Genomic DNA, 14848 nt, shown 5'->3' with positions numbered 1-14848 from the left:
ATTTAGGGGGTGAACCAACGGAAAAGGAAGACCTTTCTCTCTCTCTCTCTCTCTCACTGTCTAACTCTGCCTGTCAAAAAAAAAAAATCTAGAAGAGGATATTGGTTCTTTGCAACCTGTCCCGAGAAGGCAGTGGTGAACATGGTCTCGAGGAAGTCCTTCCTTGTGTATGTGCAAGACACCCTCAGTGGGGCGAGCTCCGCATCTTTCGTCCATCTGCCTGAGACACTGTGCTAGAGCTGCTCTCCAAATACCCGGCCTGGACACCTGGACCAGGAAACCACAGGAATTAACTCCCTCCCCTGTAGAATCTTCCCTGCCCTCCCATCAAAGTCCACAAAAGTCACCTGCAAGTGGGAAATACCTGGCCCCAGAGAGGTCTCCTTGGCAGCTGCCTATCAAAAAGTAGGTTCTGTCTGTGACTATGCTTGGATACTGCCCTTTGCTCTACCCCCAGTGCTACCACAGGCCTGTGTTGGACCTCTCTTGGAGAGTAATACCGCCTGTGCTTGTGGGGGAAGGAGGACCCTAAGTTCTTTGGGTTTTGTTCTAATTTTTATGTGTTTATTTACTTTTATTTGAAAGGCAGACCAAGACAGAAAGAGAGATCTTCAATCATCTGGTTCACTCCCCAAATGCCTGCATAGCTGGGGCTTGGGTAGGCTAAGCTGGGAGCCCAGAATTCAGTCTGGTCTCTCTCTTATGGGTAGCAGGATTCTAAGTATTTGAACCATCACCTAATGCCTCCAGGCTACACATTAGCAGGAAGCTGGAATCAGAAGCAGACCCCACACTCAAATCCAGGCATTCCAGTGTGAGAGGCAGCATCCCAACTGCTGCACCAGAAGCCTACCCCTCTCTAAATCCTCTAGACACTCCAGGTGGTCATACTTAGGGCTGTGAAATTCTCAAGCACAAGCTGTGCCACTGCTTTGAGCTCCCCATTTTTTTTTTTCACTTTTTAAAAAATTTATTCATTTGAAAGGTAGAGTTACAGAGAGGGAGAGACAGAGATCTCGCATCTGCTGGTTCACTCTCCAAATGACCACAATGGCCGGAGCTGGGCTGATCTGAAGCTAGGAGCCAGGAGCTTCTTCGGGTCTCCCACATGGATGTAGGGGCCCAAGTATCTGGGTCATCTTCTGCTGCTTTCCCAGGCACAATAGCAGGGAGCTGGATGGGAATTGGAACAGCCAGGAATCAAACCAATATCCATATGGGATACCAGAGGTGCACGTGCCAACTCCCCCACCCCCAGTATGATCTTGACATGTCCTGGCTCCTGGGCCCATAACACTGCCTCCCAAGGTGTCATAGGTTGTTGCCATGCTCTGATGGTTTTCTCTTTCCCTCAGCCACCAAATTTCCAGCGGGCTCTGTTCCAGCAAGTGGTTGGAGCCTGCAAACCCTGCAGTGATCCTAATCTGTCTGTGGCTGAAAAAGGTATGGTTACCCTTCTCCAGATGGCCTCCCCACAATTATCCCTATCCTACATGTCTGACTTGTTCTCGAGCACAGATGGCCAGGACTGAGCCACACACCAACTCTCAGGTCTGTTTGTCCAGCGTCCTGACCAATTCCTGCACTTACTGTCTAACCCACATCTGGCATGGTGCTAAGATTTGGATCCTGTTAAGTGTGTCTCTGTGTCTCCCTTTCCAGGGCACTCAGCCTCTGAGAGACCCCAGTGCCACCTATACTGAACCCAAATTTAGGGAAACTTAGGCTGCTATATGCAAACTAGGCAACCACTCCCTTATAAGCTCCTCCCATTTGCTCCAGAATTCATAAGGTCCTGTGACCCCTTTGGTCCCTTTCAACCTGGGCCCGCAGGGACCTCTTCTTGGAGCTCAGAATAGACATGTGGCCAGATAAACCCCAAAAACAATGGGAAGAACACACCATAGCAAAGTGGATTTCCCGAAGACAGGCTTCTCTTGGTGAAACCATGGGTGTCCCAGAGGGCCCCAATCCTCCTGTTGCAAGTTCTTTTTCTACACTGCAAGGCCATGAGTCATACTATGAGACTGAGCAGTCCTCTTTAAAACTGACTGTTAAACAGTGGTGTTTTACCATGTTACACTCCTACAAGGTGATGGAAGAACCAGACTCAGACCATTGTGACTGTGGCCTGAAGCCCCAGACACACAGGCCTGAGAGTAATAGGTAACAGTGCTAATAGGTAACAGTGCTGAGCCTTCCTACCACTCAGAACCTGGCCCCAAATCAGCCCCTCTCCCTCTGTGTTCTCCCATTTCTGCTGGTGTTTAGGGTACTTTTAATTCCCATCTATACAGCCTGCTGTCCCTCCAAAATTATCATCATGTCACTATACCTGCTCACCAAATGCTGTCTGCTGTCCCCGCTGTCATTGTCCCTCATTTGCTCATCATGGAAGATATACCTCAAAGAAACCAAACACTAGGTCCACAACCTTTCTGCCTAGCAGGCAATGGCATCAGGTACCCGGCCACAAAGGGCCCACAGACTTTGGCTGAAGACAGCTTCCTGGCTTCAAGGCTGCATTAATGAACAGTATGGCTTCTTGGATATTTGTACCCATGACCCAAAACAAAGTGCCTTTTTAGCTTTGAAGACCAGAATGTACCTGGCTTATCTTCACCTGAGATGCAGACCAATCTCAGAACTATCCAAGAGCCCAGACAGCCTCAGAGCTGAAAGGGGTATTGGTGGCCAGACCAGGATGCCTCACCAGCCCAACGAAGGAGTGCTTCAGGGCCAGGCTGCAGCAACAAGCTTGACATGCCCACCTTTCAGGCATGGGAGGAAAGAAGGGTTGTCTCAGAACAGAGGCTGAGCCTAAGGCAAACACAACACAAGGCTAGCACTTCATGGGCAGCAAATTAAACATTTGTGCAGTGGCAACACCCAGTTCAGAGTGGTAACTTCCCAAGGCTCCTCCTGGATCCCCCAGGGCAGGAACTGTGCATGCTTGTCACCATTGCTGAGTCAGCCAGGGTCCTGAGTCTCCTGAGCACTCTACCTCTCACTTGTAGGTACCTTTTTCTGTCAGGCTGTGACCCTCAGATCAGGCAAGTTGTCCTCAGGCTGGCTGGAGCTGATCACTTAGTAACAAGAGAGAGGTGACAGGACATGGGGACTGCCCCTCTTCTGGGACAAGCCATTCCATTGCAGCTCTTCCACTAGCTAATGGCACTTGTGCTATATGATGGAGGTTTGCTGAATGTACTGCTCACAGATACCACACTAAAGGCAAGCTTCATGGTTTCTGGCTCAGATGGAGTGGCTTAGACAGGCACCCTTTTGTTAGCCATTACAGCCTTGCCATCTTTCTTCCCCCATGGCCTTCCATAGGGCCGCTGTGGGTAACTATTGGTAGCCCCACAATTCCAGGGGCTAGGGGTGCATCTGAGACCTTGGGCTGTTGAACCCCCTGGGGAAACCGATCGGACTCACTTCCAAGCTTCTATTCTGTAAGAATTGGTGGCTTTTTATGGAGAAGGTGCTTTTCTTTTGGGGGAAGAGTGAGCATTAGTGCTGAGAACCAGGAAGTCCCTGCTGTATCTTAGATGGGGTGAAGCCAGGCCTATTCCCAGGCTCTGTGAGGAGGCGAGGCTGTCTGGTGGAATCAACCTGATGCCCATCAGATTGAGAATTCTTTACTCCCTGCAGTACAGCTGAGTGCCTGCCCATTGCCCGGTTGCTACCACTCCTCCTTCCTGCCAGCAGCCAGCAGCCACACCGTGGGGCTGAGCGTCTTCCTCAGAACTGAGGCTGTGTAGGCAGTGGAGCTTCACTCTGTTCGCTGCAAGCCCACACCAGTTACTCAGCAGTGAAGAGGAAGAGGATGGACATCACCACCTTTTCTTTGGATTGCCATGAGGCCTAGCTCCTCTTAGCCATATCCTCTTCAAAGGGAAGACTCTAGCTCCTTCCCTTCCAGCTTCCATTAGGGACTGGAATTCCGCAAACCCACCCACCCCCCACCCCGCCCAACACATTGGCTTTGCCAGAAGGAACCCAAGCTCCAAGTGCCACAGGCTCACTTTTGCTACCGCTGGTCGCTGGCCACCTGGGTTGTGCATTTCTGTCTTGCTGCTTATAAGCCCAAAAGGGACACTGGGCTTTCCTAGCTCCCTCAGAGAAAGGGCATATTTCTTCTCACTGGTGTTTGTCCTCCAGAGGAGTCAGCCAAGAGAACTCACAATGGTGGCACCCCAGGGTCCAGCCATTGCTCCTCTCCTCTCCACCAAATCTCTCACCTCAAATGTGGCTGGGGGCCAGTATTTTGGCACTGGGCTCCTTCCTTAGCATAGGACACTCTTGTACTTCCTGGAACTGATGGCCCAAGGGGCCAGTAACTGGCCCTCTCTAGATGCCCCAAAGTCCCATGGGCTCCATGGGCCTCCCTCCCCTCAGGAAGCAGTGAGTCCAGCTGGACCTGACTATAATTCCTGGGCTTTATCCTTCAGCAGGTACACTGAGTATCTGCCCCTTGCCTAGAGAAACCACCTGAGCATCCCAAACCCAGCCAGTGAGCACAGGAGCACCAGGGATGGGGCAAAGGTTGGATTTTCATGCCAGGCCCTTTGTGAGGCCAATTTTGGGGAAAGCTGATGTCCACTTCCTTATCGTGCTCTTAGAAGCTCTGAGAGGAGGCAGTCTTTGCCTCCTACCCATCCTGCTCCATTGCTTTTCCCACTGGGCCTGGCCAGCATGGGAGCCCTGACTCCACCTTGGGCAGGTTCTGTGGCCTGGGCACTCTCTGCATTCTCTCCGCCCCAGCCTGTTCTACTCTCCTCTTCTGTTTCCTCTTCTCCTGGCAAATCCCAGGCTATAGATGCTCACCCCTTGCCACACTTCTGCTTGTCTCATCCTGAATTCTCTTCAGACGGCAGCTCACTGATCTCACTCTTGCCATCCTCGGAAGCCAGTTCAGTAGCTGGCCACACCCCTCTTGGCCACAGTGCCTTGCTTGGCCAGTATTTTGAGCTCTAGGAGCTGCCATGCCATTCCTATGTGTGCTGTTTAAACATAACTGGAACAGCCACAGACTGTAGGACAGTCTTCTCCCAGAGGGTCACTTAAGAAGTAATCTCCCTTCATGCCATCTCTTTCCACCCTTCAGCGGTGCCAGCAGCCCCCAGCAGCTGGAGCCTGGATAGCGGAGCCCGAGAGGCCCAACCCTTCCTGTCTGCCCACATGGGGCACATCCTGGCCCCCTCAGTGCCTCCCCGAAGCCTGCTGCATGGTAAGAAGACCTCCAGCGGGTCCCCCAAATAGTCTGTGGCTCAGACGCTGCTCAAAGGCCAGAGCAACAGCCGCCCAGGCTGAGAAGATGAGCCACTCTCTGGGCCGACTCAGCCAGGGAAGAAATGTCTTCCACCACACGAAGGAGCCTGCTGGGCCCTGGGGTCAGTGAGCTGAGTACAGCAGGTTAGCTCAGTAAGGCCTTCCCAGTCAGGGAGGCTGAAGACAACAGAACTGACTACCAGGCATGTGGCTCACCAGCTTGTCATCGCCCAGTAATGGGCTAGCGGGGCTGCTGCCTGTGACTTGTCACACCATGGGCTCTGAAGCACTCGACCTCCCTGACCTCCTGCCGTGGAGTGAGTCTCTTTTACCCCTGCAGCCTGTGTTTTGGAGAACATCAATGTAAAGAGGTTATTCCATGGCCTTCTGTGCTGATGGGTCCCCAGGGGACTCTTGCCATGCCTGCTTAGTTGACCCAGCGAGATGGTGCTGGCATGTACCTGGACAGGACCCAGTGAGGCTTTGTTTCTGTTCCTTTTGCAGGTCATTACTCCCTACACTTTGACGCCTTCCACCACCCCCTGGGTGATACTCCTCCAGCCCTCCCCGCCCGGACCCTGCGCAAGGTAATGTACTGACGTGACAGCCCCAGCAGACTGTGAGATGAGTCATCTCTCCGTGAATCACCCCTGGGGTCTGCAGAGGGACCTGAGCCCTGTCCTGCATCTGTCCCTGAGAACCCAGCCTGGCAGAAGCTGGGGGAAGCCAGGGCCGCACTTGAGCTGCAGGTGACCAGTGTGTCCCACAGCAAATGTGAGGAGAGCAGGGAGAACAGAGGGCCCTGCAGTTGCCCACACATGGTACCAAGTGGGGGCCGTGAGCACTGAAAAACCTGGGGGCTCTCTGCCCACACCACAAGCCGCCAATACATCATAGTCCAATGGCTAAATAAACTGTTACTAGGTGGGTCACAGAGCATTTTAAACTAGAGTCCAGTAAAAGCAAGACGCTTCAGATGCCAAAGTTTTATGAAAACCTTAGAGCATGCTCCTGAGAGTATAATATAAATCCTGCTGTTAACTTTTCTTAAAATTTTTCTGCTAAATGGAAAAAAGAGCCTCATAGATTTTAGCAGCAGAACACACTCATCTGGCCCACTGCTCATTCGGGTTCTCTCTACCCTCCCCAAATGGCCTCATGGACCAGCTCTCTGTCAGTATCCCAGACACAGGGAGCAGCGTGGGATCTAGCTCCAGGGGACACCAATGTCCAGCAGAGAGACGAGGGCCATTTTTTGGCCCACAGAAATGCAAATGAATCGGGCCCCATTGGTTTGCCTGAGGGTAGGGGAAGATCTGGGAGGTGGCTGCTGAAGCAACAAGAATGGGCAGTTGTTGCGTGTCAGTCAGTTAGTAAGTACTCTTGGAGTTCAAGTGGTGGGCCAGACAGCCCACCTGGAGAGAGGGATTCTAACACGCCCACCCTTTCCTTCGCAGTCTCCTCTCCATCCTATCCCAGCCTCCCCAACAAGCCCCCAGTCGGGCCTGGACGGCAGCAACTCTACCCTGTCCGGCAGTGCCAGCAGCGGCGTATCCTCCTTAAGCGAGAGTAACTTTGGGCACTCCTCAGAGGCCCCACCCCGCACGGACACCATGGACTCCATGCCGAGCCAGGCCTGGAACGGTGATGAAGACCTTGAGCCACCCTACCTCCCTGTCCACTACAGCCTCTCCGAGTCTGCTGTCCTGGATTCCATCAAGGCGCAGCCATGCCGAAGCCACTCAGCCCCAGGGTGCGTCATCCCTCAGGATCCCATGGACCCGCCTGCGCTGCCGCCCAAGCCCTACCACCCCCGCCTGCCAGCCCTGGAGCACGATGAGGGCGTCCTGCTGCGTGATGAGGCCGAGAGACCTCGGGGCCTGCACCGCAAGGCCTCACTGCCTCCTGGGAGCGCCAAGGAGGAACAGGCCCGCATGGCCTGGGAACATGGCCGAGGGGAACAGTAAGGGCAGGGAGGCGGCTGGGACACCGTCTTCAGTGAGCAGCTTGCCCAACCACTCCAGGTCTGAAAAGCAAGTACCCCCAGGGAGCCAGAGCGGCTTGGCACTCAGGAGAGAACCACCCAAGTCTCCGTTCTACTGCCGTGAACTCCTGTGTTGCCATGTACAGAGGCCGCAGCAGCATGAAGGGTTGTGGCTTCTCTTTTTATTTAACTTTTTACGTTTCCATTTCTATGGTTTTCCTTTCCTTTATGCAGTAGATGCTTTCCTCCTCCTGCAGTTCCAGGCCACGTGGAACTACGTGGAGATATTGCACAGACAGAATTGCTTTGCAGCGTCGCAGGGCCCAGGAGCAGGAGCCCAGGCCCTCCTTCCAGGGTAGAGATGCACAGAAAAATGGAAATTGCACTAGGAACCTCTTCCTTTGCCATGTGGACAGAAAAAGTTCATGGTTGCATTCAGGGATTGCAGAGACCACATGGGCTATGTCATGGGTGGACAAAGGGGCCACAAGCTGTTTTGCACAAATGCCTACTCAGCTGTCCACTCTGCCATCCAGGAGTGTGCAGCTGAGGAGCCGGCTGGCCAGCCTGCCAGCCCAGGCGTGTGACTGGTCTGGCTGCACGCCTAGGACACACTGCCAGGCTTCCACAGGCCAGCCCTGTCTGCTACTCCACTGGAAATGTGCTCGCCATCACTTTTTTTCTGACTGTTTGCTATCTCCCACTCTTGATAGACTTCTTGCCCCAAGACCCTGTGGGAAATGGATCTGCAAGGGTGGTTTTCCACTCTGGGGCTTGAGTGGAGGTGCAGAGCCGGGGGCTAGCCTGACACCTCCCTCCTACGGGAAGCTGAGCCCTTTCCCATGTGCTAGAGAGCTGGTGCGAGAGTGAGGCTGCGCGTGGCAGGGGCCGGAAATCCTCTGAGCTTTCAGAAGTGGCCAGAATGCCTGCCGTAAGCTCCTGAATCAGGGATTTTCAGCACTACCTCCGAGCCATGGGGTTGGCTGCCCAGCCAGGCTTCCAGGCCCTGAGGATGTGTGATCAGGTTCAGCAAGAGTGTGAGGAAACTTTCTTCTTTGGGAAGCAGAGAGCCATGCAGGTAGAATCATCATCTCCCAAGTGGCCAAGTACAGCACCCTACTCCAGGCCCGTGGGGACTGCCACTCAGGGTTCGGGGTGGGCAGAGGTAGTTTCTCCAGCCTCCCCAGTCTACTGGGCAGAGCGCAGTGGTGTCTTTATAGGAAATGCTTTATAGGGTGGGGTGGGTTATAGTGGTGTTTTACCAGGGTGCTTCTAAATTACTTATAAAAAACTGTCTTTGAACATTTTTTCTTTCACTTGCCTGAGTTCACATGAGTGATGGTTACAACTCTGATGGTCACAAGGCTGCCTTCTTGTCGCCCCCCCCGTTCCTCTACTGGCCTGCCTGACCTCGGTGGCTGGCCCTGGGCCCTAGCCCTTTAGCCCTTCTCCACATCTCTTCTTTCCAAACAGAAAAGGCTACGGTCAGGGTGTTTTTCTCTTGTAAACAAACAATGACTTATTTAACAGAAAGGATAGCAAGCAACCTGCAGGCCAGCTGTGTCCTCAGCGTGAATCCTTTCTGATACCATCGGGTCCTTCCAGGCAGCATGGGCCAGAAGGCTGCCGAGGGTGTAGGTCAGTTGTGGCAGCCCCTCGTTTGAAGGGCAGGCCTGAGTCTAGCCAAGAATCACTTGCAAGCTTCAGTCTCCGGACCACCAAGTGTTGACAAGTGTTAAAGAGTCGGGGGCCAGCCCCGGGCTGGATTCTTAGGTAAGAGAGCATCTGTGATTCTAAGGCCCTTCCGAACCTCCAACCCTGGGTAAGGCAGGCATCACCTCAGTCATCTGTCTTCTCCACTTTTTGGCACTGAAGGTAGAAGGGGGGTGTGGGTTCATTGGCTTCGCTTTATGTAAAGTTAGACAGGTCTGTGTTTCCCCTCTCCATTTTCCCTAACTGGATGACATGGACACATTCCGAACTCCTCCCGCTGGGAGGACCTGCCAGGCTGAGGGGAAGTGAGGCCAGAAATGCGAATCCTTTAAGATTGTGAAACACTGGTTCTCATTCTTTAAAGCTTATTTGTAAATACCTATTTGAATGCTGTGTATTTGTACAGGAATTTGAGCAAAAAATGTATAGAGTGTGATGTCCAATTGGTATTCAGCCCTATAAATGTGTTTTTAATCTCTGGCATTCTGTGCTTATTTAAAACAAGAAGACTTCTAACCATTTCTTTTATGTACTCATGTTTAAAGAAAAAGTGACTTACAAATGATCCTACCTGTACCAGAAAAGCAAAGTTAAAAGGAAAAAATTTGTACCAGTGTCCCAAAAGGTATTTTACTGTATATATTGTGGTAGCATGTTATAAACCCAGCAAGTAAGTAATGTGAATTTTAGATGTAAATATCTGCCACTTGATTTCTCCCCCTCCCTGCCCTGACTGCTGTGATGTGAATTAAAGATGAATACCTGATACCGATCCACTGAATTCACTGAACGGGAGCAGCGCAGGTCTCTCTCAGCCCCTGCCGCCGGGCTCCAAGCCCTTTTTAGTCACCACGGACAGGTCCCTGCCGCACTGAGCCAGCCCTTCCCGTGGTCTGCCTCGGCAGGCAGTCCCGGATGAAACATCCGCCAATGCTTGTCCGCTGACCACGGGACCCACGCAGGAGGGCCCTGGAGCTTAGGTGGGAAGCAGGAGGCGGAGAGCCAGCCACCTAGAGCACACTTCCGGGGCTTGCGAGGGTGATAGCCAAGCCCCCGACCTCAGCGGTCCCGAGGGCAGCCCGGCTGGGCCGGCCTTGGCTCTGCAGCGCGACAGTCTGTCCACTCCGCAGGTCCGGGAAGGGCGCACTCGGGTCAGCCGGGGCAGGCACGCAAGCACCTGAGCCTCAGCCTACTCTTCCAAAGGCTGGGTCTCCCGCCCACGTGATTGTTGTAAAAAAAAAGGAAAAGAAAACTCTTCCAAGCCTAGCCTGCCGCCTCCCCCGTTTCCCCGCCTGCCCTGTAGGGTCTCTGCTGACCCCAGGACTCTTAACCTGCGCCGCGAGTCGGATCCCTGGACGGAGAGAGCCGCAGGTATTTTGGGGAAGGCGTGGACCCTAGGGCAAGGGAAATGCGAGACAACCCAGCGGATTCAAGGAATCCGGACCACACTGGATCCCGCGGCAACCGGCTTCCGCCAAGGCGATTGCCCCTACCCAAGATGGAGGCGCATGCAACTTCCGTCGCAGCCGCAGCGCTTCCTGCGGGCGGCCCGGGTTCAATCAGCGGCCGACAACTGTCTAGGGCTAAAGTGCCACCAACCAATGGGGAAGGGTAGCGTGGAGCCGCCCGTCTGGGCTCCGTGGCACGTGGACCAATGGGAACGCGGCGTATGGGAGGGCGCCGGGGCCGCCCGCCAATGGGGAGCTACGGCGCGCGGCCGGGACTTGGAGGCGGCGCGGCGGCGCGGGTGCGGTTCAGTCGGTCGGCGGCGGCGGCGGCGGCGGCGGTAGAGGAGGATGTGGGCCACTCACGGGCTGGCGGTGGCGCTGGCCCTGAGCGTGCTGCCGGGCAACCGGGCGCTGCGGCCGGGAGACTGCGAAGGTGCGGGGGCCGCGCTCCGCCGCTGGCCTGGTAGCGGCGCTGGACACCGCCAAACCACCCAGCGGCCAGGGCCAGGACGGGCGGGGGCGGCGGCCACGGGGCCCGGCGGGGTCCGCCTGAGGAAGGGCCGCAGACGCCGGCCTAGAAAACACTGGCCCGCTGAGGGAGCATTGAGAGTAGAGCGTGCCGAGAACCTGGCCTGAAAGCCACATCACGCCGGAGTTTTTGTCCCTTCTCATCGCTGTCCGGAAGCTCCCGGGAGCGGTGCGAGGGCCGCGAGTCGGGGTTCAGTGTTGCATTGGGAATGGCCGTTTCCACCGTGATCGTTTCTCTCCCGCCGTCCGTGGATCCATTTATGAGGTCACAGTGAGTCCTGTCTCAAGGACACTTGTGCACTTTGGACTGAAGGAAAGATGTCGGGAGGAGCTTCTGTGGTCGTTAGGGTGATAAGCTCGTGCCCCGTCAGCCCTGGGCGTACCAGGGTACCCGAGCAACCTGGAGCTGGCTTCTGTCCTCGCGTGGACACCTGAGAAAAGCCAGGGAAGGAGAAACCTCCCATGATTGTAGTGGATCGGGGACAGCTGGGTGATGGCTGACATCCTCTCCCCAACTTGTCTTTTTCAGTGTGTATCTCCTACCTGGGAAGGTTCTACCAGGACCTCAAAGACAGAGATGTCACCTTCTCCCCAGCCACTATTGAAAAAGAGCTTGTGAAGTTCTGCCGCGAGGCAAGAGGCAAGGAGAATCGGCTGGTGAGTAGCTGGCGCCCCGCCGGCCCGGCTCGGGTTCCCCCTGAGCTGTCAGGCAGCTTCTAGCTCAGAGGCATGGCCTGGCCTCTCCGCCTCACCGGTCAGCACCTGTTCTTGTGATATGTCCTAGCCCTGTTAGGATTTGTTAAGCACTTACTATGTGCTGGGCACTGGGCGTATAGGGAGAAACACCACAGTGGGTGGGGCGTCGGATAACAGATCAGAGTGTTTGGTGGAGAGGGTGGGTATGGACTTAGACAGAAGGGTCCAGAGAGATCTCTGAGGAGGCGGCGTCACTGAGGTGAGGTAAGGGCACCGCAGGCTGAGGGAGCAGCCCGGTGAGCCCCCGGGAGCCAGAGTGTGTGAGGTGCTCCCAGAGCAGCCAGAGCCCCGTGGAGGACAGGTAGCCCTAGGGCAGGGCTTTTGTAGCGTTAGTTGCTCTGGAAGTCTCTGGTTTGTCTATCATTCTGTTAAAGGTTTGAACCCTGGCAACTCTTAAGTTCATCGGTGAATGGCAGCTCTAGGACCAAGCACGTGCATAGAGACCAGGGCTTGCAAGGACTGAAGCTGACCGCCAGTACAGGCAGGACACCAAAAAGTGAGGCCCTGGCAGCGAGGACCTGTGGACGGCAGCGTGTTTCGGAGGAGATGGCTCAGCTGTTGTCCTTTCTTGCTGCAGTGCTACTACATCGGGGCTACGGAGGACGCCGCCACCAAGATCATCAACGAGGTGTCGAAGCCCCTGGCCCACCATATCCCCGTGGAGAAGATCTGTGAGAAGCTGAAAAAGAAAGACAGCCAGATCTGCGAGCTCAAGTACGGTGAGTGTGGCCGGGCCCTGCCAAAGGTGTGCCCTCCCAGCTTGCTGGCGGGCTCGGGGAGGAAGGCGAAGAACTCAGTCCACTGAGAGTGGGTCCTGCAGCGTGGCAGACGGTGCAAAACACGGGAGGACCCAGCATCGAGGTGGGTGGTGGTCAGAATAAGCCACACTGAGGAGGGGACATTTCGGCAAACTGAAGAAGGGGGTGACTTGCCAAGAGGCGGCTCCCAGAGCACATCCCAGGCAGAAGGGCTAGGTGGTGTGAAGGCAGCCAGGTGGCCGGGCACAGAGCCCCTTGCAGGTCGGCGAGGACGTCAGCTTTCACTGTGAGTGATGGCGGGAATGTCACAGGAGGGCTCTGACCTGACCTGGCTCTCCCAGGCTTGTCCTGGCTGCAGGCTCTGAAAAGAGCGGGCGATTCGAGGAGGCGCAGGAGCCCCACAGCATCTGTCTGCTGACTCACTCTTTACTGCACAGAGCCCCTGTGCTCCCAGCGTCAGGCCCCCTCTGCACGATGAGGCAGCAGCAGTGGCTGTGACTTTTTTGTTTGTTGTTTAAGAACTTGACTCTCCAGGGGCCTGTGTTTACCCATTGGCATCAGATGCCTGGTCTCAGAGAGAGCCTAGCATGGGGTGAGCTGGCTGCAGGTCACTCTGGCCCCAGGTGGTTATGGAGAATGAGTCCTGTCGTTCGGTCAGCGGCCTGCAGTTGCTGTTTTAGGGTGACACCTCAGGGCTGGGAGCCATGTCCCTTCAACACTGCCTTGTCTGGAAGCGTCTCTTCTCGCTGCAGCCGGCAGAGCTGATTGTTCTGAGGTGGTTCAGCCATGCAGGGGTTGACGCATCTTGGGACCACTGGGGGCTGTGGCTGCTCCCACCCAGCCATCACTCTCACTCCTCTCTCCAGACAAGCAGATCGACCTGAGCACAGTGGACCTCAAGAAGCTCCGAGTGAAAGAGCTGAAGAAGATCCTGGACGACTGGGGGGAGACGTGCAAAGGCTGCGCAGAAAAGTCCGACTACATCCGCAAGATCAATGAACTCATGCCTAAATACGCCCCCAAGGCGGCCAGCGCACGGACGGACTTGTAGTCGGCCTGACCCCTCCGCAGCGGAGAGGGGAGAAGCAGCTCAGCTGTCTCCCCAAAATCGCCTTTTTGTAATTTATTTTTTAAGTGGGCTCCTGACAACATCAGGTGCGAAGCCTGGAGCTTTCCGTGACGCCAGCTCTGCTAGTGCCCCTGGGGGGATTTACTCCCTTCTGTTGCTGGTTTACTCTAGGACTTCAACATGTGTCTGGGATTTTTTTATTAAAGGAGAAAACAGTTCCAGCTGTCTTTGGACAATTAACATGAATACTGAAACAGGGTTTTGCCGCATGAGAAGGATCTTAATGCATTATGCTTTGTATTTTGCCATTTGTCCCTCAACTCACCTATGCCAGAAGTAGCAGGGCAGGACATGGGTTAGAACCAGCTGTGGTATAAGGCTTCAAACCAGAGTCTGGGGAGAAGGTTGGGCTTGGTACCCTGCGCCCTGATGCACTGTCCCCAAACAGGAGGCTTCCCGGCTGCTGGGCATGGAGCGCTGAGTTGAGGGTGCGTGGGAGGGTCTTCCATGGGACTGGCCACGGCAGAAGGAAGCTCTGTGGAATGTGGTTTTCCACAGTGGTGCCCTCACTGCGTTCAGTACTGAAAGCTCTAAAAGATGTTCTTGGCCGTGGTGTGCGGCCTGGTGTCAGTCCCACGCCTCTGATCGAGATTCCTGCCAGCTTCCCCAGGAGGCGGTCAGAGGGCTGCCTCTCCTGTTTAGAGGAATCCAGTTGAGGGCCCGCGGGCTTGTCTGACAGCCCTCTGGTGTCGCTTGGGAAAGCCAGTTGTCCGTGAGCTCTGGCTGCTCCGCTGTCCTGCAGAGACCAGCTGAAAGGAAGCAGTCACGGTGCTGCCCGAGTAGCTGAGCTCAGCTCCTCGTTGGTGTGCCCGTAAGGGATCTTCCAGCCTGCCGGGGAGCCCGCTGCTCCCTCTTAGCAAGATCTTTGCTTTTGGACCTGCCAGGCTGCAGCAGGAGAAGCGGGCTGGATGCGCTGCCCATCCCGTGCTCCCTGTGCCCGAAGTGGGGTCAGGTCCGGCAGTGGCTCCGGCAGCCGACCTTGGAGGACGAAAGCGGCCGATGGGCCCTGGCACACGGGCGCCCTTGCCCTCGCAACGCCTGGGGAGAAAAGGTCCTATCCTTGGGGGTGCACAGGGGAGCACGGCAAGCTGTGGCAACTGCTGGCACCGTCCCGGCCTTCCCAGCCTGCTGTGTGCCGGGATGCCCGCACCAGTGTGGCAGTTCTGCGTTGCGGGTCTAACTGCTCCTGAGCCTGCACCCCGCCAGGTCTCACCTGCGTGCGTGTGCCTGGTGCGTGATCCTCGTGGTCTTCCCAGGG

The 14848-nt window shown here is 55.4% G+C and overlaps 2 protein-coding genes across 17 annotated transcripts in view; both read left to right on the top strand.

Annotated features, from left to right (window-relative positions):
- The window catches only part of DOCK3 (dedicator of cytokinesis 3), a 506159-nt gene extending 496422 nt beyond the window's left edge, over positions 1–9737 (top strand). For 14 of the 16 annotated variants that reach the window (XM_051852375.2, XM_051852373.2, XM_051852369.2 and 11 more), the window contains 4 exons: positions 1356–1443; positions 5111–5233; positions 5779–5861; positions 6732–9737. In XM_051852375.2, coding sequence (XP_051708335.1) covers positions 1356–1443; positions 5111–5233; positions 5779–5861; positions 6732–7241 — 804 coding nt within the window. In that variant the 3' untranslated portion in view covers positions 7242–9737. The remainder of the gene's footprint in view (positions 1–1355; positions 1444–5110; positions 5234–5778; positions 5862–6731) is intronic. The other 2 variants (XM_008260717.4, XM_051852372.2) reach the window with 1 other exon arrangement.
- An 873-nt stretch (positions 9738–10610) lies between these two features.
- MANF (mesencephalic astrocyte derived neurotrophic factor) lies at positions 10611–13748 on the top strand. The gene is given in 5 exon segments (XM_051852398.2): positions 10611–10663; positions 10665–10852; positions 11477–11604; positions 12281–12422; positions 13328–13748. Coding segments are annotated over 5 exon segments (681 nt in total). The 5' UTR covers positions 10611–10625; the 3' UTR covers positions 13513–13748.
- The last annotated feature ends 1100 nt before the right edge of the window (positions 13749–14848 follow it).

Source organism: Oryctolagus cuniculus, chromosome 10, assembly GCF_964237555.1.
Source record: "Oryctolagus cuniculus chromosome 10, mOryCun1.1, whole genome shotgun sequence".
NCBI lineage: Eukaryota > Metazoa > Chordata > Mammalia > Lagomorpha > Leporidae > Oryctolagus > Oryctolagus cuniculus.
The sequence above is the reverse complement of the archived record's forward strand: the minus strand, read 5'-3'. Positions and strand labels throughout refer to the sequence as shown.